Consider the following 22,431-nt stretch of genomic DNA (forward strand, 5'->3'; position numbering starts at 1 on the left):
CCTTAATCCCATCATGCACCGCATGACAGACAGCGCCGATCTGAGTAATGAAGAGAAAGCTGTACAGCTTGCTCATGTATCTTTGTGGTGTCAAGACAGGTAATAGGCTGGTGACCTATAGGCTTGTGGTAATGTCATCCCTTTAACATATACAAATCCAATTAGTTTGAAAAGCGAGTTTCTTGTGCAGCTCTCTCTCTCTTTGACACTTTAGTTTTTAGAGTTGGAAGGTGCCATTCTACTAGGGAAGTATCCATATTTGTCAGTATGTGTGGGAGAACTGCAGGAGCCCACTTCAGAATACATTATTGAGGTAATGCTCTGTTTACAGAAATTGTGGTTTAACAAACATTGTCCTTGTGCTGGTGGAAACTACTGGACCAGGAGTCCTATGGTTGCTTTTTGATATTTTATTAGATTTTCATTTGGAGTTTTACTCCCAGTTCAAAAATGCGTCCAGGGCTTGGCTGTCAATATAAGATAATATCAACAAGCAGTAAAAATACATTTTTGTGAATTAAATTTAAGTACATCATGCAGCGATTAGGAATCTTGCCGGAAGAATATTGTAGCCCAAATATCGTCCTAAGAAATGGCCTCATCTGTTGTTTTTTCCATAAAAAAAGAGAATGTTCTTGAGCTTCAGGATATCAAGATAAGGAGCTAAAAGTTTTAAGCTTAGGTACAAAGTGAGGTCTGTTTGTGTGTTTATCTGCTGTTACGCATAGTGATTAAAGCTGACATCAGGTAGCAACATTGTAGGTAAGAGGATTTTTTCCCCAGGTTTATTTAGAGAGCATATCTCCTTTAAAAAAAACAACAACCAAAATTACAGTCAGCAGGGGCTACACAGTGGAGAGCTAAAAGTGGTTTTAAGGTCACCATTATATGATTTAATAAAGTCATTCCCCGTAAAGATGTACAGCTAATAAGCAGTGGATGAAGAATAATTTTCGGCAGTGTCGTGGGTTCATTCAGCCATAATTGCACTCTGTTATGACAGAATGACAGATAGCTTGGGGAAGATGTACACAGTGTCCTGGGGTGATTAAAATATTGAAAGACCTTAGCACAAAACAGCAGCACAGTGGTGTGGCTTTACATACACAATACATGCATCTTGGCTTAGAGTAAAAGGCAGGTTCAGCACTTTGTACATGCAACTTCGGAGGCTCTCAAGGGCATGCACTCTGTTGACTCTGGAATGGTAATAAAACAAAGTGCAAATATGAATTATGTGTTTTTCCACGATGCAGTTGTGTTTATCTTAATCAGAACTGGGCTCTAGCCAGTGCAATGCCTGTGTTTTTTTATTCCTATTCTCATTCCAGTTGCAGTAGGTTTTCACAAGGTGAGCTGAGTGCTATTTGCGGGTAGTTGCCTTGCTGGAAGATTAATTTTGGTCTGCTGAGCCAGGTGCAGGCTCTTGTCATCCTCCCTTACAGCTGCTTATAGTTTTATTGATTTTAAAGACATCTGGAGATTATCATCATTTATAACGTCTCCTTTAAGTGTCATTGGTCTCAGAACCCCTTGGTGAAAGACTAATACTTGTGATTATACTTTTTTTGGTGGTAATATGATATGGAGACTTCCAGAGCAAAAGCTGAAAACATGCAGAAGCTTTTACTGAGCGATTCCCAACTTTGAGTGACAAGTCCTTATTGCAAATCTCGACCAGCCAACTGTGTATCTTCTGTCAGCGTTAGAATTTCAGATTGGGGAGACTGTATTTGCTCTTCTCAAAGAAACAGATGGATTGGCTTTTTTCTTGCTTAAAGAAGTTGAAATTTCATTTTTTTAAAATAGATTGTGTACTGTGGTGCCTGTTGGACTAAACACAAGTTTTATTTATTTTTTTGTATTATTTTTAATTTGTGCTGGACACATTGTTTACTATTTTAAAAAGAATGAGGTTATCTGACAGTGCAGTACATTACAATATACCTTAGGGTGTATTATTGACTTTTAAATTATTTTAACCTAGTCCTTAAAAAAAAGTGTGCATCAGAAGAACTTTTCCTTGATGTGTTTCTCATATTGCCATCATATGACTTAATCGTTTTTTACCAATGATGCTGATCAATAAGCCTAATCAGCAGAATTTGGTGTCCGAAAGCATGGAGTGCCAAGTGGGTAGTGTGGCCAGTCATACCCTTAACATAAGAACGTGACCAGAATTATAATTTAATTGCATCTGGGACCCGCCGGTCTTGTTATAAGCCGTTGTTGCCTTTATTTCCAAGATTTCCCTCTGGATAAATATACATAACAGTGCAAGAAGGATTTACCTTCAGCTTGAGTGTTTGTTTCTCCAGGACTTCTAAGTTGCTTTCACATCAGCAGCTCTTGGATGTCAGCTTGACTGCCTCTCTCACAGTCTGTGACCCATGCGCGTGATCCCTCTCTTTCAGGTACGACACCATCACTAACCAGTGGGAGACCGTGTTGCCCCTGCCGAAGCCTGTGCACTCAGCAGCAGCCACTGTGTGTGGAGGGAAGATCTATGTGTTTGGTGGAGTAAATGATGCTGGGAGATCAGCAGGAGTCCTTCAGTCTTACGTCCCTCAGACCAACACCTGGAGCTTCATTGAGTCACCTATGATAGGTAGGGGAACTTCACTTCTGTTCGGCTTTGAACCAAGGCCTTGCACTCAGACATACTCTGGTCCCAGCTGAAAATCATCCTAAACTGGCATGGTGTTGTTAAATGTTGAGTGTATTTTTTATACAGAATTTCACAGGAACATTGAATACAGTGCACTTGACTTTCTCCACATTCTTTGTGCTCTCTGGGACTACCAACACAGGCTGGTATTGGAAGGGGAGACTTATTTCTGCCCATTCTTTCTCCCTCAAGTAGTTTGTGATGATGTGTTGCTAACAGCAAAAATGAATCTGAGAACAGTCCCAACTGATTTATCAAGTGGAAATGAAGCGTCGCCTGACAGTTAAACACCAATCTGCTTTGTCCATTAAATATGTTTTTTTAGCAAGAAAGCCCTTTTCCCCCTACATTTTGGATGAGAATTATGATTGGTACTTTTGGGAATACTGTAGTTTTGCTTCTTTGATGCTTCCCCTTGAAAGCTATTTGCTAATCAGTACATACAGTATCTACAGCTGTTGACCAGGTTAACATTGGTACACTTTTTCCTGTAGATTAAGCAGTGATCTAAGAAGGAGGAGCATTGTTTCAAATATATATTTTAAATTGAATACTCTGTTTACAGCTGTTGACCAGGTTAACATTGGTACACTTTTTCCTGTAGATTAAGCAGTGATCTAAGAAGGAGGAGCATTGTTTCAAATATATATTTTAAATTGAATACTCTGTTTATGTAAATGCCCACATTCAGGGTGTTTATTTTTGCTGTTTTGGTTTTGCACTTATCCAACACTTATCACAGGGTTAACATCATTACTTTAATCAGCACAGGATATGGCCCCCACATGTTTTCATAACATTTATCTTCCAACACATAAACTAAATACAAATAGAAACCCAATCAGATAGGCAATCTTTTATTTCTACAAACCTAAGAATGCACAAAATCCTAAATATTTTAAGCCACAGTTGATTGTCGATATCCTTGCCATTAAAGTATAATTATTACATCGTTCTACTGTCAAGCAGTTCGATTTTGTCTGGCATATGTCATTGTAAAACTTGTTTCAAAGCAACAATTATATGTGCAAATCATACAGCAGTGCGATAGCACAGTCGGAGCAGAGAATAAAACAGAAGTCATGTCATTTTCATATGACCCACAAGTTATGTGTGTCCTGATTGACAGTGATTCTTGAAGGCCACAGCCACTGATCTGTTTAATGTTCATGGTGCACTGAATCATTTTCTTCTCTGCTGTTAATACAGTTGCTACTGCCTCATCCAAAAAACAATTTTCACTTTCAAGGAAGCAGTCCTTCCCTCACATTCTGACATTTTTGGTACAAAAATAGCAGTTTCAGTAACAGGCCTATGAAAATGATTTTTAAAAAGCCCATGATGGTACAGTGTTTTTCTTCCACAGTTGTGTTTGTTTTAAAGACATCCATTTTGTCATGCTCCGCCAGCCAACCTTGGGCACTGTATGTGTCTCTTTTAATAGGATTTTAGACATAAGAAGCTGGGGAAAATCTTATAATGCCTCATTAATGTGCTGCAGATGGCCAAATAAGATCCTAATCCCGTTGATTATAGTGTGGATGCACCTAGAGAAGGACAGCCTCAGGCTGTTTTTATTTTGCCTTTTCTTCATTGCTTTAGCTTTCTGTTGTCAGTATTGCAAATACAAACAGTTTCTATCATATTTCCTAGCTACTAATAAGAGTTTTAAGTGATATGTATAATGCATGACATTCAGAAGTCACGGAGAAGATTGACTGATATCCATCCATTCACTGACAGCAACCGCTTAGTCCAGCACAAGGTTTTCTGAGACCCAGATCTTAATCCAGTAGGAAATGCTACACTAGTTTTCCTCATGTTGCTAGCAAATCCTTGCATGCTATGGTTGTAATTTAGATTTCTTTTAAGGAATGTTTCTCTGCATGCATTAGCTGCTTTGTTTTCTGTAGTCTTATTTCAGGTAAAGAAGATCGTGCAAGACAGAAAATCTCAAAGTTGATTAAACCACTCGTGTGCAAAATTAAGTCATTAATTGCTCAGTTTATTCTATTAAAGCCTGCATTACTCTTAAGCAAAAACTAGGGGCCAATTTCAGCCTTAGTACTGATCAAAGTCTAACAATAACAGTCCCTAATTCTGCTAGGAAACAGATGTCTGTTTCAAAAGAGAGGGAAGCCAGAGTCAGGTGTGTGCTGGAAGTCCTGTAATGCCTTTAAGCACCTCCGGAAGTGTTTGTTGATAGCAGATTGGCACTGCACTGCCAGCAAGGGGAGAAACAGCAGTGGAGAAGAGCTTTAGAACAAAGCCAATTGAAAGCAGGGCTTCCTATCTACGCTCCACACAAGTGACTTTGAGAATTGACTGGTTAATTATACACCCCAATCTTTGTGTTCAATCAGAGCCAAAGGTGTTGGAGCCATAATGGAAGTTTAGAAGGGAGATAATTGTGCATTGGTACCTGTGTGATAAGACTTCAACACGTTACCACTCAGGCAGCCTTGAGTTTATTTTCAAGTTCGGGAAAGTGGATTAAAATTAAATGGACCGAGAAAGGATAGAAATCCAGTCAGTTCATTTAAAGAAGAAATTCCTTGTACTGGAGGATTAAGAGGTTAAACATTTTAATGAAGAAAATTAGATTATGTAGGCGTTGTGCAAACTCATTAAGAGATGCGAGTGGCCTGCTTGCCTGGAGAAATCATTAGGATTCAGAATGGGTATGATGACCTGTTCATTAATGTGTTGACATAGGAATTAAGGGTAAAGATTTTTATACTTCAGTAACATTCCTTACTTTGTCTTAATATGGCAGGGTCACAAGATGGCTTTTGGCAAAACTTTCAAAGTCCTTGGTTTTGCTGTTCCCTGATGCCTTCAATCGAACCTGGCTCCAGCAAGGATTTAAATATTTTGACCCAGCCTGATGTGTCTAGTCACTTTCAGGAATTAAATTAACAAATAGGTATATTTGTAGAAATAATACCTTAGATTATTACATTTGTATTTGAAAACGAATAAAAATATCTTGCTTATATGCTCTATAGTTATTTTTTTATCAATGATAACTAGTACTTTATTTGAATTAGTAACCTTGATGAATGGTGAATTTTTTACTTCATATTATTTAATGTTAATACTAATTTAATTTAATATTAATACTCATAATAAGTGCACTGTAAATGTGCACGTATATTCTTAACTGTGGTAACGTGCATTGTGAACTCATTGTTTTTTTTACATTTTACATACAGTATATAATATGAACATGCTTTAAATTAAATCAAAAATAGATTAAAATACATAAAAATAGTCAAAATACATAAAAATAGTATTCTAGTTATTAAAATGTGGCTTAGGTTTTTATTAAACATTTGAGAACACTGGAATTAAAGTATATCAGAGTTAAGTAAAGGTTTATTCCATGCTGAAAAGAGAAGAGAGGAAACACCACATTTCAGCTGTGGAGCCTTACGCATGTTGATGCAGCTACCTACTTGAACTATACTTGAATTAATAATACTGAAATGTCTTCTACCTTAACCATGTTGAGCATTGCAAGTCTACATAATTAATAATGCAGTATGTTTTTACAAGTGATTGCAGAATAGACATATTTTGTGAACATATTGGTAGGAAAAACATCTTTCTCGTAGGTCTGAATAATAAGTATTCAGCAGTTGCTTCTAATAATGTTGAGTTTATTTATCACCATGGTCCAGCTGGGCTGTGTACATAAGCAAATTCATTTAGCATGGTCAGAGTGAGAGCTACAGAATTATGTTCCCTGGTAATAAATTCCTCTTATACAGTCATTGACAAAGACTGTGATATACAGTAGGTAACCTCTAATGATGGAGTATTTTTTCCAATGCTGTCCATTTTGTAATGGCCTCAATAACTACTTTTCTGAAAAACACGTGTCGATTAATTCGTTTTGAAAATCCTCTACTACAGAATGTTTATTTGCTTTTTGTTCCTGAATTTAAATCCCACCTGAAGTAAGCTAGTCATCACAGTATTTTAATGAAAAGAGTTATATTTTGGAATTGGGCTTTTCGCAATTCATAACAGGGCAGGTTGAAACATTTCTGTGATTCTTTTTTTGACCCTTTTGTTTTGACCTGCTCTCTATATGCCTTTTATGGTTCAAACAGAATAATGTAATTTGACAGAGAAAAACAATTGAAATAAACAGGCCTTCTTTTGTCCTTGATAAAAGAAATGATAAAGGAAAAGCACCTGCTGTATGAGTCATTCGCCTTAAAATCCTCATATTTTCAGTTATCAGAATGCCTGAAATGACCTTTATAATATGCATATGCTATATTTCTATTTATGAACCAGAGTGGTCTCAAGTGTAAAAGAGCTGTTGAGTCAACACTGTTGTTATTTAATTATTAATTACTTAGATTAATGATTTACATATTTTCCTGGTTAGTTATTTGTAGGCCAAGCGGAAAGAATTGCATAAATAATTGTAACATTTAAGATGCAGATAAGATGGCATTGATAATCAATAACAGGCCAGATTAGTTAATCCAGATCATTAGATTAGCATAATTGCAGCATTTACTATTTTTTTAAATAATAAAAACCTTTGCCATCAAAGCCCGTAAATTGTGTCGAAGGTGTACAGTGTGCAGCAGAAAGTGTCAGGGGCTGTCTATTAAAAGACTTTTCTCTGTGCATGCATGCATGACTTCTCAGACCTTTAAATGTCAATTGATTCATTTATTACTCTGAGTGTGAGTAGCTAAGTATTTACAATATTAATGAATGGTGTGGAAGGCATCATTAAAGTGTTGATATACACAGATTAACTTGCTTTTAAAAATTCACCAAAATGAAACCCGGATATCAGTTCATAAAACTGCTGAAAGACAGTGTAAATTGAATGAAAGCAACATGATTAAGTACAGCCAGATCCCACTTCTAACACTTTACAGTCTGTTCATCATGGCTTGATAAGAAAGGCACGCTATTTATACATGGAAAGTTGGGGAAAACATGCAGTCCTCCTCACCCAAAAGGTTTCCTGTAGCCCCTAGAAAAGTCCCAGCTGAAACAGGATAAAAACACACCTCATATTTGTACCAACATCCTCTCGGTTACAGGGTGAAACCTGCAATGCTGGCAGTCAGATCTTATCATTTTTAACATACTATACTGTTCTTTGAACTTTGGAAGGAAAATGGTAATATGCTCATGTTACTTAACGGATCTTGTGTAGGGAAGTAATAAATTGAGGGAGAAAAGGACAATAAGATTTTCACGTAATACAAGCAATATGATTTCAAACCACTTGCTTGAAGAATCATAATGCACTGACAATGATTTGTCCACTAGCAGTACTGGAGATGCAGCTCACACCATTGCTGTGATCACATTAAAATATCGCAGCAGCACTTTGGCGCCCTCTTGTAACCACATATTTTTTTCCTCTCATTCAGGTTGAAAAAAAGAGTTCTTGAGTTAATCATACCAAATAAAGTTTTAACACATTTTTGACAGCGTCTCTGCTTTGTGAGTCTCCCCTTTGTTTCAGTTTTTTCAATTCTGTTTATAAGTCTGATACAATGTAAAGGAAAGCAATAGGCTGTCTTTCAGTTGACTTTGCAGTTCCACTGAATTAAGGTGTGTAGTGGCCACTGGCTGGGCACACTCACAAGCTTTTGTGAAAAAGTTCATATCCTACTGGCCTGTTCGGTGTGGGGTGACCTCCTTTTCACTGCATGTATTGCTAAACCTGTTTGTTTGTATATTACACCAATCTTTAAGTCATAAACTGCTTAGAACAGAACAACCTCACGGCCCTCAGTCTGCTGCTTAAATCTCAGGGGGTCACCAACATAGAGATGGGGAACGTGTTTGATGGGAAAAGGGGAGCACAGCATCATCGCCGAGAAAGATGCTGTGACAGACAGGGCATTAAAATGAGCATGTCTGTTTTGTTTGGCCTTCGGACAGATAACAAGTATGCGCCTGCTGTCACCCTGAATGGTTTCATCTTTATCCTCGGAGGAGCGTATGCCAGAGCCACCACCATATATGATCCAGACAAAGGCAATATCAAAGCAGGCCCTAACATGAACCACTCGAGGCAGTTCTGCAGGTAAGGACACAGCCTGCCCTGGAGCCTGCTCACAGGGGTTTCTTCTCTACCAGCATGTGGAACAAGGTAGCAGAGGGGATCTCACTGCGGAACTTTTAAGAGTCAGACACAATTCAGCATAACTCCCCTGTGATGCTGCACGCAAAGAAAAAAACTCTTTATGTTCATTTTATGTCAGGCTTGACAGCCACACCTCTTAAAAGCCGACTGCGTTGTCCTCTTGTGTTACCTGATGATAAGCTTTTCTTTAAGACACAATGACTGTTTTGTAATGCACAAAGTACAGTGAAGCAGTTTTAGGGATGCAATTCCAAGCATTTTCCAGGGAGCTACATCAGGTTCTGTCATTGGAGACAATGCTTCAGAATATCACTTGCTTTTGTCACTTTTTGCCAGTGTTCAGTTTTGACTTACTAATAGTGTCGAGCTGTGATGAGAATGCATTTATAGCGCATATGGTGTGTTGGTTAAGAAATAACACTCGACTTGTCTGTAACGTGTTGATAAGTAATCCGTAAAATAGACCTGCTTCGACTTGATATCATTTCCTTTTGAATAATGATAAAACTGAAAATTGAGAGAACACATGCTTAAAGTCTCACTGCTCTGGGACAGCATCATCAGAAATTTGGCATGTTTCAATAGGTGTGAAGAGAACTTGGCAATAGATGTTATTTGATTTTTCTGCCAAGTAATTGAATGATTACGACAAGACTACCAAAGTGTTTACTGGAACTAATCAGTTTTGCAAGGAAGCATAAATGCATTCTGGTGATTATTTGATTATTAAAAAATCTGTTAAATCCAGGAGTTCAAGTGTCTTGTATAACTTTACAGGCTCAGAAAGATTTGCTGAAATGCTATAGGCTCTTGCTGATGCCTTCAAATATGGATTATTTGATTAACTGGTGACAATTTAATTTCAAATCTAATTTTATAGGATGTTTCAGTGCTTTCTTTTATAAAATTAGGGTTGTGAATCTTTAGAATTCAATTAATTTCTATCATGTATTTTCTGAAATCATGTTAATCAAATGATCGCTAGACTGCCAGGATACTGTGTGAAAACACCTATATACTGTCATGTGAAAAAGGAAGTACAATACATTATTTATTCAACAAAAAGGAAGCAAAAATGCAGTAACCATGTACTATAGGAAAAATTAAGTGCACCCTTACTGCTTCCATAGGAATTAAGAAGGTAATTAGTAGCCAGGTGCTGCTTATCACATGCACTTGATTAGTTGATCATCAGGAAGTGTGACCACCTCTATAAAAGCAGAACGTTTGGCAGTTTGGTGGTCTGGAGCATTCAGGTGTGTGTAAACACCATGCCAAGGAAAACGGACATCAGCAATTAACTCAGAGAAGCAATTGTTGCTGATTATCAATCTGGGAAGGGTTATAAGGCCATTTCCAAATAATTTGAAATCCATCATTCTACAGTGCGAAGGATTATTTACAAATGGAGAACATTCAAGGCAGTTGCCAATCTTCCCAGGAGTGGGCATCCCAGCAAATTCACCCCAAGGTCAGACTGTATAATGCTCAGAGAAATCGCAAAGAACCCAAGAGCTACATCTAGGGATCTACAGGCCTCGGTTAACATGTTAAGTGTTAAAGTTCATGACAGTACGATCAGAAAAAGACTGAACAAGAATGGCTTTCATGAAAGTGTTGCCAGGAGAAAGCCCAAAAAGAACAAGGCAACACAGCTTAGTTTTGCAAAGTTGCATCAGAACAAACCACAAGATTTCTGGAACAATGTCCTTTGGACAGACCAAAGTGGAGATGTTTGGCCATTATGCACTCCTCTTTATACCAAAGTATTTTAGAGACAAATGTGAGGCCATCTGTCCGACAGCTAAAGCTTGGCCGAAATTGGGTCATGCAACAGGACAATGATCCCAAGCACACCAGCAAATCTACAACTGAATGGCTGAAAAAGAAAAGAATAAAGGTGTTGGAATGGACAAGTTAAAGTCCAGACCTCAACCCCATTGAGATGCTGTGGCGGGACCTTAAAAGAGCTGTGCAAAAAAACGAATGCCCTCAAACATCAGTGAACTGAAGCAATGATGTAAAGAAGAGTGAGCCAAAATTCCTCCAAAACGATATGAGAGACTGATAAACTCATACAGGAAACCATTACTTCAAGTTATTGCTGCTAAAGGTGGTTCTACAAGCTACTGAATCATTAGGTGTACTTAGTTTTTCACACATGGATTCCGCATGTTGGCTTATTTTTAGTGGAATCTGTTATGTGTTGTTAGTCACCTGAGGTTATATTTACCTAATTTTAGGACCTGGTAAGGACCAGATGATGTTTTGTTATGCCTGATACATAAAGCCATAGAATCAATGTACTTTCTTTTACACATGACTGTAATACCAGTGCATACCGGGTTGAGTTTGAATGTAGTCAGTGTTCAAAGGTTAGTTTTCCTTGACACCGTTTTTCAAGGCAGAAAGTTTTTTTTACGTCATATATATGGTCTAAAACATTAAAAATAGAATATAATGTAAGAAAAGTAAATATCATCTTCCTCTTTTACATTCAATGTTTTATTTTCTTTACTGCCCTTTGAATTTAATTTTAATTTAATTCCATGCTCAAATCATCTCCAGTACCACACCATGTTTACTTAATGTAACTTCATGTTTACTAACCTTTCTGTTATAAAGACAAAAACTGCACTGGGGTACTATTACAGTATAATATTCTGTATAGTCAAATATATACAGTATATAGCATACAAACATATGAAAGATATAAAAGTAAAGTTAACCTGCTCTTGCTTAAATATTCATCTGGTCAGAAATTTTAGACGCTTGGTTTTTATTTCCATTTGTTTACCTGGTATTGGAATATAGCCGACTGATGAATCACAGGAAGTCAAGCTGAGAAGCACTGCGTATTGTAATGGTCAAAAATGACTCCATATCCTATTAGTCATAAAGACATTAGTTTTATTTGAAAACTTAAAAATAGAAAGTTTTTTTTCAGAATACAGAGCATGTTGTCACATGTGAATACAGGGTCCCTTCAAAGCGTCAGCAGAATAAGCACCACATTCAGACCCTTGTATGTGAGGGATCGAGTTTCAAAGCTATGTGTTTTAGATGCTGGATTTTCTGTAAAATCTTTGAGAAAACATTTAATTTCAATTAATGTTGCCCTTTTTGGTAATTTTTTCAGTTGTTTTTCTATGACTTTACAGTTTTCCCTCTTGTGTTTAATGAACTTCCAAATCATGACTTTAATTTAAGGTCTCTTTGGTTTTGTTTTATTCAGCGCTGTGATTCTGGATGGGAAGATTTATGCCACGGGAGGAATAGTCAGCAGTGAAGGGCCAGCTCTTGGAAATATGGAGATTTTTGACCCCTCCACCAACATCTGGACTCTCGTACAAAACATGCCTTGCCCTCTGTTCAGACATGGCTGCGTAGTTATTAAGAAATACATCCAGAGTGGTTGACCCTGCAGGTCTGGAATCTCACAGTGGCCTACTGTCGCGGTGCTGATGTTGAAACCTAAAATGAACACATTGCTATTTTTAAGTACGTGTCTACATTGAATGTAGAAGTTCATCCTCACCGTTCGGTGAAACAGGGCCCAGAGCCCCAGCTATGTAACATAGTGTAACTTATTAAACCTACAAGTGTGTCACTAGATGTTGTAGTGGCACTTGTTGCTATGCTAGGTTGTTGGTTTAATTCAAATGTTGTAGGTTTCTTGCTGGTTTCTCTTCAAGTAGTTTATTTTGCTCATATGCAGGAAGATTTGTACATCTTCCCTGCCTCCTGCTGGTTCGTCTATGAGGTAGAAGTTAGCAACAATAATAATAGCAGGGTTATTTGATTTTTCTTTCCTTAAGTTTGAGTATTGTATTGTATTCCCCAAAAAAACAAATACTGTAACTATGCCTCTTTGTTATGAGAAGAAAAAAACACCTTTTGTAATAGGAATGTCCAAGATGGAAGTTCCACTTGCTTTAACCATACAGAGGAGCGCACGCGTGGTGGACACCTCTTGTCAGAAGCATTCCTTTTCAGAAAACAAGTGCTGACCCCCCGGGGGGCCGGTGCCACCCAGCCTGGTGACCTTGGAGGGGATACCGGTTGAGAGTGGGCTACAAAGTTTTCCGGCAGGATCCTGGGTACAGACATGCAGGACGCACAGGAACTGCTGCCACAGCCAAAGCACAATATAGATGGCTGAGACTCTGAGGATGAACTCTTCATTTGACTTGATTTTTTTTTATCTTTATTTCTTCCAAGCCTGCAAGTTAAGGGGAGGGGTGCTGGGGAGAAGGGGGGGGGGGTATGATGTGCTCTGTAAATTAAGGAGGTTTCTGAAAAGATGTTTATTTTGAAAAATTCAAAGTGACAATGTATAAATGTTTTTAGTAAAATGGCTAGACAAAGACAAGGAGACTTTATAGCTGTAAATCTGTACCGGACAAAAAATTCAAAAAGAAAAATAATATGAAAGCTGATGGTTATTTTTCATTTCATTCCTACATAACATGACAGCAGGCCTTTGATATTGTACAGCACTATCGGGTAATTGTTTCATGAAGAATATTGCACAACCTACTCTACCAAAAAAGAAGGCAAAGTATTAAAAGGAAAACCAGCTCAGATAAAAGAAAAATAGTTCCATTTTGTTAATCTCAGGCCAGCTGAGCTCATTGTTCAGCATTTTCCAGTAATGCTTGACTTGTGTTTCTGATTTACAATTCAGCCATAATGTGGAAAATGAAGAACCTGGATTCTAACCATTTAACTTCATGCTGAATGTGGTCTAGTGCTTTTTTAACATTTAAATCACATAGGAGACTGGAAACAGGTCCACCTGTAACTAATAAAGGTAGGTAGGTCCATATTTGAGCCATAACAGCCCACTGGTCTAGAATATGTTCCCATGGCATTAAGTGAAAGAATAAAACTCCCCAGCAAATGCTGGTCCCTTATACAAAGCTCAGTGACTGTACCAATTTGCTTAAAGGAGTTCACTCAAGGGCACAACAACAGTGTTAATCCACATCCCACCAGGCTGGAGGCCAGAGATTCACCCACCACACTGTCACTCCTTAACTGATAAAGGGAATTAAAATCAAAATCATTTTACATTTAAGATGGTGTAATTCTTCTGAGGCAGGGAGAAGAATTCTAGTCACTAACAGAAGGGCTACCTGCATTAATCCTTTCAGAACTCATTCACAGTTATGGACAGGTGGAAGTGAGGGTTTTGTCCCATGCTACGTGTTTTACCACAAAGTGTCACAAACGAGAGGAGCCATTCAGCCCATTTGGCCCTTCTATAGTTAGTAGCTAATTAACCTCAGGCTCTAATCCAGCTGTTTCTTGAAAGAAGCCATCATATCAGCTTTATCAGCATTGCTGGGTATCCTGTTCCACAGCCCCACAACTATTTGTGTAAAGAAGCTGCCTGTATTTTAAATACTTATACCAGGTCCCCTCGTAGTCTTCTCTGCTCAAGATTTAAAAAGGTTTGTTTCCTTCTGACCGTCAGTGTGGGACAATCTGGTTATTCTTCTCTGGAATGTTCCTAGAGCAGTGATATATTTTCTATACAGTGGTGACCAAAATATGTGCACAGTACTCTAAATCAGGCCTTGCTCATGCGAAATACAATTTTAATGCAATATCCCTTGAATTTAAATTTGTAGAGGTTTAGCCATATATCATAGCTTTTTGTTTGCCTTTTAATTGCTTCCTCAAATTGTCTGGAAGTTGTAAATGATAACTTAATATAAACTTTTAAGTCTTCTATATAATTAGCCTCTTCTAGCTTATTGTTTCCCATTGTGTTTTTAGAATTTGTTTTTACTACCCACATGCAAAACCCTGCACTTCTCTACATTAAACATCTGCCACATGTTTGCCCAGTACTAAACTATCTAAATCTTGAGTTTCATTTGCTGCTTCTATAATGTTAGCTAATCCACTTAATTTAGTATCCTCTGCAAGTCTGACACTTTTACTGGATTCTAGATAATTCATATAAATTGTCATCAATGGTGCATTACACATCCCTGCAGTATTCCACTAATTACATCACTCCAATTACCTGTACCCATTGTTTTCTATTTATTTTAAATTGATTATTCCTTATACTAGGACTACAGTACTTGTAGCCCTTCCACTGTGATCCATTACAGGATTTTCTTACAACCAGTTCTTAATATCCTTTCATAAATAACAGGCTCAAAATGTTGCAGTGAAGAAGATGGCTGTATCAAAGTACCCCAGCTGAGCAAACTGAAAGGTACCAGTGTAAGATTCATCATACCAGTGTCAAGTTACTTATATTTCAAAGGATTCACGAGGTTCTTGATGGTCACCAATACGAGTTCAAGCATCCTTGTAAGCACTGTAGTAAAATATAGCACAGTGCTACTCAATCTGTGGCTCTTCTAAATGGCTCCATTATATACTTTTGCTACAACCATCTCCTTGATTATTTAATTGGTCTACTTTTGCTAAATACCTAAGTATGGGAGTGGAGTGGTGCAGGTTGGTTTGGCTGCAGTATAAACTGCCCTGATGTTTAACACATCAACTTTAATCTCAGTTCCAGTACTGATTAGACTTAGAGGAATAATAAGGAAACGGCAGCAGGATTCAATTTTCACCTTTATTCAAGTATTTCACAGCAGTTTTCTCAGAAATTACAGTAAATGTTCCAAAATTTAAAAAATAACTTATGCTAATGTAACAAATTCAGAAAATGCACAAAAATTATGGGTGTTAAATACATTTGGAATAAAACTGATTAACCCAAAAACAAAATTGCAAAGCTATATAAAACAAAACTTGTATAAGTCAACCAGATGAAATCTCCTTGTTATCTAAGAAACAATTGTATTATTTGATACCAGCAAATGTTGTGACTAGTGGAAAAAAAAATCATATACAATTCATGAGTACATTGCGATTATGCGGAACAGTTTCAACCAGGCATTCAAGTCCCTGGTAAAACACAAGTCCTCAAAAGGAAGAAAAACAATCAGGGGGGCTACAAAATAATACGATAAAAGAATTATATTGGCAGCTAGAAAAACCTAAGATGTTTTTATGAGCACAATGGGGTTAAATCAAGAAAACTGACTCCATGAAGCACCCAGCATCTATTAGACACTACGCCAAGAAAACTGCTCTGCCACAGAAATTGTCTCCTGTGCTTCGGAGGAAGAAACTCAGCAAGTCAACAGTGAACTACTGAATGTTTTAAGGCAAAAACCTCTTATTACTGGTGAAAGCCTAAATCAGAGAGGAGAACCCTGGCAATCAAAAGGTACAGTATATGTATTCACCGCACCTAATCTCTTTCATTTCCATACACCAAATGATTGCCTTCTAGCTCCATAATCTGTGGGCAACACTAAAGCACCAGGTACAAGACAGTTAAACCAAGGGCCAGAAAAAGATCCGTCGACTCTGAAAGTGCACATTTTACACTTAAGACTCCGGATTCAAGGTTTTCATCTTCCCCCTTCTACTGAGCTGACTATCATCAGAACTAGGAACACGTTTGGGTTCGGAGTACGGTTGGGGGGGGGGTCTACCCTTGAGATGACAAAACGCACAGGGCAGTGTTTTGCGGTGGTGAAGTAGCAAAATGAATAAAAATCAAACAAGATGGTTTTGGAGCTGGTCTGAAAAAAAAAAAAACAGATTATTGGCGACCATTGTTCTCCAGCAACAGAAAATGGGCGTTTGCGATAACACTTCCACAGGGCAAAATAATGTCATCGAGCTTAAAACAGTGGTCAGCATCTCAGCAGCATTTCAAAGTTACACAATGCAAAATGATTAGACCGTTTCTCACAATCATGTTTAAAATGAAAGTTGTGTAGCCCATTTATTCAGGCACCACTAAGTATACCAAAGTCATTTACCACCTATACTGTAAACCAAGAAAAAGCAAAAATCAACTTTACAAATGGAATAAATATATATTTAAGATTAATAATGCAGCAAGAACCTGAGAACTGTAAAAAACCCTTTTTTCCAGAAACTTGCTACAAAAATGTTGCTACATTGCATTCAGCACAAATTTCCTGTTTGTAACAATTCCCGAATTTCTTTTACGTACAAAAGGTTAGGTTCATGAATATTAGACTGTAAAAACACCTTGTCATAGAAATAATGTTAATAAATAATTAGAAAAACAAAACCACACGAAAAGCGGTGAGAGTCCACCTACACCCAGCGTAAGACAAACGAGAAAGTACAGTGCTCTGCATTGGGCCTGCTTGTAGTATGATGTACTGAAAGGGATAGACAAAAGAGCAATACTGCTAATTTAAATATTGATCCATACAGTAAATATCCTTACATTAAAGAAGCTGGATTTTTTTTTCCTTTTTGGCTCAAATACAAAAACAAATATGAAGCACTTTGGATAACTGCAGTAGCAACAGAAATTGTCTCATTTTGTAAATTAACTGATCCAGTACCTTAGCTTGTAGTATGTAAACTGTACACGTATTACAGTACTTAAAATACTGTTGGTAACCAGTAAACAGCTGGGTTTTAACAAAAAAGGAAGCTGAGGTAGCTGTGTTTTTTCTCTGCAGTAGTCCAATATAAATTCCTCAAAATGTTATCTTGCATATCTTTGAAGGCTGCACCTGACACTGCATGGAGGGTGTAGTGAACTGAGATGGTGAAACTGGCCCTGGAAAATATAGAACTGATGAAGCATTCTGAAATCTGAGGCTAAAATACCTGGTTTGACGAAAAAAAGCAGCAAAAATAAATTAAATAAACACCATAATGCTCTATAGCCTAACATGGATCATCACTGCCTAGGATGGCCTTGTTCTGTTCAATGGGAAAAACGTGCTGAAAAACACAGGAACATATTTTTAGTAGTGTAAAAATGTTTTTAAAAACATAGAAAAACAAAACCCAACAAAAAGCATTATTAATATATTACATACACTACATAGCAACAAAGTCTTGCCAGAAAACTTCTGTAATTAGTCCTACTTGTAATATCTGTACACTTGAGAAAAGGCGGGGCTGCACACCCATAATGCTGTTCCACAGAGGTGGAAGCTGAACTTTGCCAATGGAGAAACACACAGAATTCTCCTCTAAAGTTGTCTGAAAAGATATCAGAACATGGAAACATACGGGATAAAAAACAGGTTTCGAATTTAAGACTGAGGGACTGTACATATCAAGTTAATTTGCAATGTTTTTCTCGTCCAATTGTTGCAACACATGTATCTCTTCACAGAAAACCACCTAGGGGTTTTGCAAATTTAAAAACTACCACCACCTCAGTATCGGACGCACTAAAATCTTAAAATGATTTTTGTCTGGATTTGTCAAGCTTACTGTAACGAATCAAGGATGTGGGATTTACAGTTTCACTGAACTTTTACTGACATTTATACATTTATGCTAAATTGTGTCTGTTCATGTTTGAGTCGAGATTTGAGTCAATTTTTAAAGAAATGAAAAATGTTTGTTTTCTGACTAACTATTTACTCTATTGGCACAGATTTCAGATAATGCAAATATGGAGAATCGAGAACGTTTCAAAGCCAAATTAGTCAAACCTTACCTCAATCCAGTAATGGGACAATGGCAGCAAACACATTCAGAAATGGCAAGTAACTTGAAACAGGATACAAACTTTATATATACAGTCCAAAGTGTTCTATCAAAGTAGAAGACTAAATAGCTGGTAATTCTTTATACAAGCACTAGAAGCGTGCTAATAGAATTTTGTATTGTTAAGGGTTTTCTTGTTTCAAATTGTGAATTAAGGCACATGCTAGGCAGTGCAAACCACACAAGACACTGTCTACCTGAACTGCATCCAGTTGTTCCAGCTAGGTGTTGCAATAAAACATACCATTGAGCACAAATCCTTTTTTTTTCCTTTTTCAAAATACACAATGCATGTATAATGGCAGTAATAACTAAGTGGATAGTTTCAGTTGCTATCTCTATAAATTTCATGAACATGAAAGCAAACTGTGCCTCCTTTTTTCAGCCGATTCTCGGCTCCGATTACAGTAAGTCAGGACAAAACCCCCCAAAGGCTTGTTTAATGCACTTGCTCTTTCTACAGCTGCACACTTCCATTTCATCTAGTTCATTACAGCTTCAGCCCTCGGTAGTTTTAAAAACAGCGAGGCTCAAAAACCCTTCTGATTAAAAAAACCCCATCAACATTTGTATCATGTTTTCAATATTTTGGAAATGATCGCCTGAGCCCGCATCTGCCTGCGTCACATATAAATATATATAGAGAGAGAGAGAGACAAGACAACACCCAGATCATTATCTTCATACAATAAGAAAATTCCTTATTTCACATAATAAAAGAAATTGACATTTTTGGCAGATATATCTGTGGAAGGTAGATGGACCTTCCTAGAAATTCCAATTGATCAAATAACACACGAGTATGGTAGGACAGGTGGCGCCTCTGCAGTCAAAGGCTTGCAAAAGGTGATACAGTTTGCTTGAGAGAAGTGAGGCTGCTCCCCCCCGCTACAACCAGAATCCTCTATGCTTAATAGAGAGTTTTGCACTCAGTGCTGGAAAAGTTGGTACTAATTTCACTAAAAATATTTTATGGAAACCAGGAGCAGCAAATGGAAATCTGATAGCACCAGGGTCATCAAACAGCATTGGCATATGTATATCACTGACGCAAAATAACCTTTGAATGAGTCTGTTTGGTTCTGTAGGCTGGTTGTGTCCAGGTACCTGAGACAATAGCACCAAAGTCGCCATCAATAAAAAGTGAGTTTTTTTTTCCTTTAAGACCAAGGCTCCAGATGGGCTTGGCTCTGAAGAAATGGCTCAGAAGGCTGGTCTCCCTCACGACAGTCTTATCAGGATCAACCTGCTTCGCTCCATCACAGGAATGTTTCAAAGTTTTTTACTGTCCTCTCCATTTCCTGGAACACCAAAAATAAAACATTTACCACAATGTCATATCAACAGAAACACCGACTTGTGTTACACGTGGTGCAGTGCAGTTTAGTACAGATGTTATACACTCACACACAAAGTGGTTCATGTAAGTAGTACGCAGGTATTTATTTGAAATGTGATTCTATGATGAGAGAGATCTTACATGTAACACTTTGGTGTTAAGCTGCCAGTATAGTGGTAAATACTTTCTGTAATGGTGATGCAGGATTAAGCAACTGCATAGAAGAATGGCCTTCAATCCCATGATTCCACTTTCTTTCCTACAATTCATTTTTATAGGCATCCTATCTAGAGTTCACTGTTTACCAAGGATAATGCGGCTTGAATACTAAGGACAGGAGTCAAGCCCAGATGAACACTAATAATGGTGCATTATTAGCACCAGGGGTGTTTCAAAAAGAAACAGAGGATAGGAAAAATGATCATATCATGTTCTAAAATGAGATGAGACAGGGAATGGGTTGGGATAATCAACAGGGTGGGATCACGTAGAGTAAATCACATCTGTACTGACAGCAGATATCTTTTTTTCTACATTATACACAACAGTATAAAGAAGACAGGACAACAATTTCACACATAAGTGGGGATCCGTCTGCGAAGGCTATAAAGTACACAGAGTGCTTTCACACTGCTGTTGGAAGTTATGATGATGGACCTAGCAGAACATATTCCAAGATAGGTCATGGTCAAGTAAACAATGTGAATACCATATGAATGCTCAATTCCCTTGCCCCTGTTGACAATGTCAGGGAGACACGTCATAACTGTTAAAAATTGTGAAGTCCTGTACACATGGAGTTAAGAGCAAATATATTTAGGAGATTTAAAGGTACCTGTTTATCTAAGCAATTGCTGAATAAACTACCTGACCATGTGGTGGGTACTGATTCTCTGAGAATGTCATAATGTCCTTGGATCAATAAGCTACAAACAAAATGAGTCCAACAGTTCGTTTGTAACTGTGCTTACTTTGGCAAGCAGGCCTTTTCTGGAGCCAGCTTATTCATGTGGATTTTTAACACTTTAAGGCACAGTCAACAACGTGACTGGTTTTCCTCATGCTTTCATGGATCATTCCTTTCCTTACTACATCCCTCTTCATCCTCCAGAAACTTGGTTTTAAATGGGTATGAGAAGCGAGAATCAAGAATGTGCAGACTGAAACTTGTCAGGGATATCAAGGTTCACGCTTGCTGGAGCAGTAAAATGTAGACTGTAGGATTAAACACTTCTATGTATATGAGACGACAGCTGCTGGAAAAAAACTCAGGATGAAAAACATGCAAAGGGAATCAGAAAGGTGGGAAAACCAGGGAACAGCAGTTAAAACATCCAAACAGGCAGACTTAGCTCATGAGACAAAACTTCTCCAGTATCACAGATTCTCAAAGGAAAGGATGAAAGACACAAAATTTATCTATCATAAATATTACATGACTGGCATTTCCAGATTTCCAGACTACATTAATTTCTACAGGCTTTTCCATCATATCAGGTGATGAATCTGCAAAGGTCATTTTTAACCTTTTATTATCATGGCATTCTTCATTCCCCTCCCCCAGTAAAGCCATTGACTGATATTGAAAAATGTACCACACATCTGCGGCACAGTGGGGATGGGAGAGAAAGCTCTCTAACAATTTGGCTCTTTTGTTGTGGCAAGAAGCAAGTCAGCGTGACCTTCAACGCACAGTGGAAAACCAGCCTGCAGTCACTTTCCCCACAAGACAGTCCGCTCCCAGCCATAGGGAAAGGTCTACCCGAATGCTTCTTCATTATACTACTGCATTATGAAAGGGAAAGTCTCTGGCACCCACAGCCTGCAGGTGGAAGCAGAAGAAAGGAGCCCTGGCTTTTATCGCCACTCAGCCTATCAATCACTCTGCCTCCCCAGGCTTTCTCTGCTGTGCACTCCAAAGACGAATGGATTCTCAAGGCGCACAGAAAGCATACTTAACTTATTCATGCTTTTTTTTTTAATTACTATTCAACAATAAAGGTTCAGCCTACAATCTAGACTCAAATACTGTTGATCACCAGGGTCTCCTTCCTGGTAGGGGGGAGCTATCCTTGTCCTCACTGACACTGTCACCCAACAAGTACTGAATGTAAGAAATCGCAGATTTAAAAGAAGAGGGACCACTTCTGATTATATTCTAAGTAGGTCCAAGTTAAAGGGCAAGTTTGAGGGGAAAACATGTATGTTCATACAGTCCTGTTAACAGGCAGGACACAATTAACTGGAGAGAAAAATACAAGCTGCTAGCTCTTCATGAGATGTGGACTAAATAAGGCTTCTTACTGTTAACGTGATTGATGGAATTTTTGTCACGTCTGAAAAACCTAACACTCCATTATTAAACATTTCAAGCAATCTGTCTTATCCTACGGTTCTGTTTTCCTTCACTTCCAAAACTCTGCCTCGCACGCCAGCCATCCCTAACATTACATCTGGCTGCAGGAGAAGGCTTGTTTTTTTTCCCCACTCTCTTGCTTGTGTGCAGCTGTGCAGATGATGCCAGTTTTCTGTAAAACAAGTCAAAATTCTGGAGTGCTGAGAATTAGGAAAAGCCATGTCGTTTGAAGTTTTTTTCAGAAACGCCAGTTTTGATATCCACGGACAAAGGGGCTATTTTTGTAAAGAATTAATTTATGGACATGTTTCATTATAATAGGTTACGGTTATTAA

At 37.9% G+C, this 22,431-nt stretch overlaps 2 protein-coding genes across 4 annotated transcripts in view; one reads left to right on the top strand and one right to left on the bottom strand.

Moving 5' to 3' along the window:
* klhl29 (kelch-like family member 29) overlaps positions 1-14,548 on the top strand; it is a 234,466-nt gene extending 219,918 nt beyond the window's left edge. For all 3 annotated transcript variants that reach the window (XM_088626147.1, XM_088626150.1, XM_088626148.1), the window contains exons 12-14: positions 2,415-2,608; positions 8,600-8,744; positions 12,040-14,548. In XM_088626147.1, the coding sequence (XP_088482273.1) occupies positions 2,415-2,608; positions 8,600-8,744; positions 12,040-12,223 (523 nt within the window). In that variant the 3' untranslated portion in view covers positions 12,224-14,548. The remainder of the gene's footprint in view (positions 1-2,414; positions 2,609-8,599; positions 8,745-12,039) is intronic.
* An 841-nt stretch (positions 14,549-15,389) lies between these two features.
* Positions 15,390-22,431, bottom strand: part of atad2b (ATPase family AAA domain containing 2B) — a 98,333-nt gene continuing 91,291 nt past the window's right edge. The window contains exon 28 of the mRNA XM_088626146.1: positions 15,390-19,702. Coding sequence (XP_088482272.1) covers positions 19,661-19,702 — 42 coding nt within the window. The 3' untranslated portion in view covers positions 15,390-19,660. The remainder of the gene's footprint in view (positions 19,703-22,431) is intronic.

Source organism: Lepisosteus platostomus, chromosome 3 (genome assembly GCF_059453375.1).
Source record: "Lepisosteus platostomus isolate fLepPlt1 chromosome 3, fLepPlt1.hap1, whole genome shotgun sequence".
NCBI lineage: Eukaryota > Metazoa > Chordata > Actinopteri > Semionotiformes > Lepisosteidae > Lepisosteus > Lepisosteus platostomus.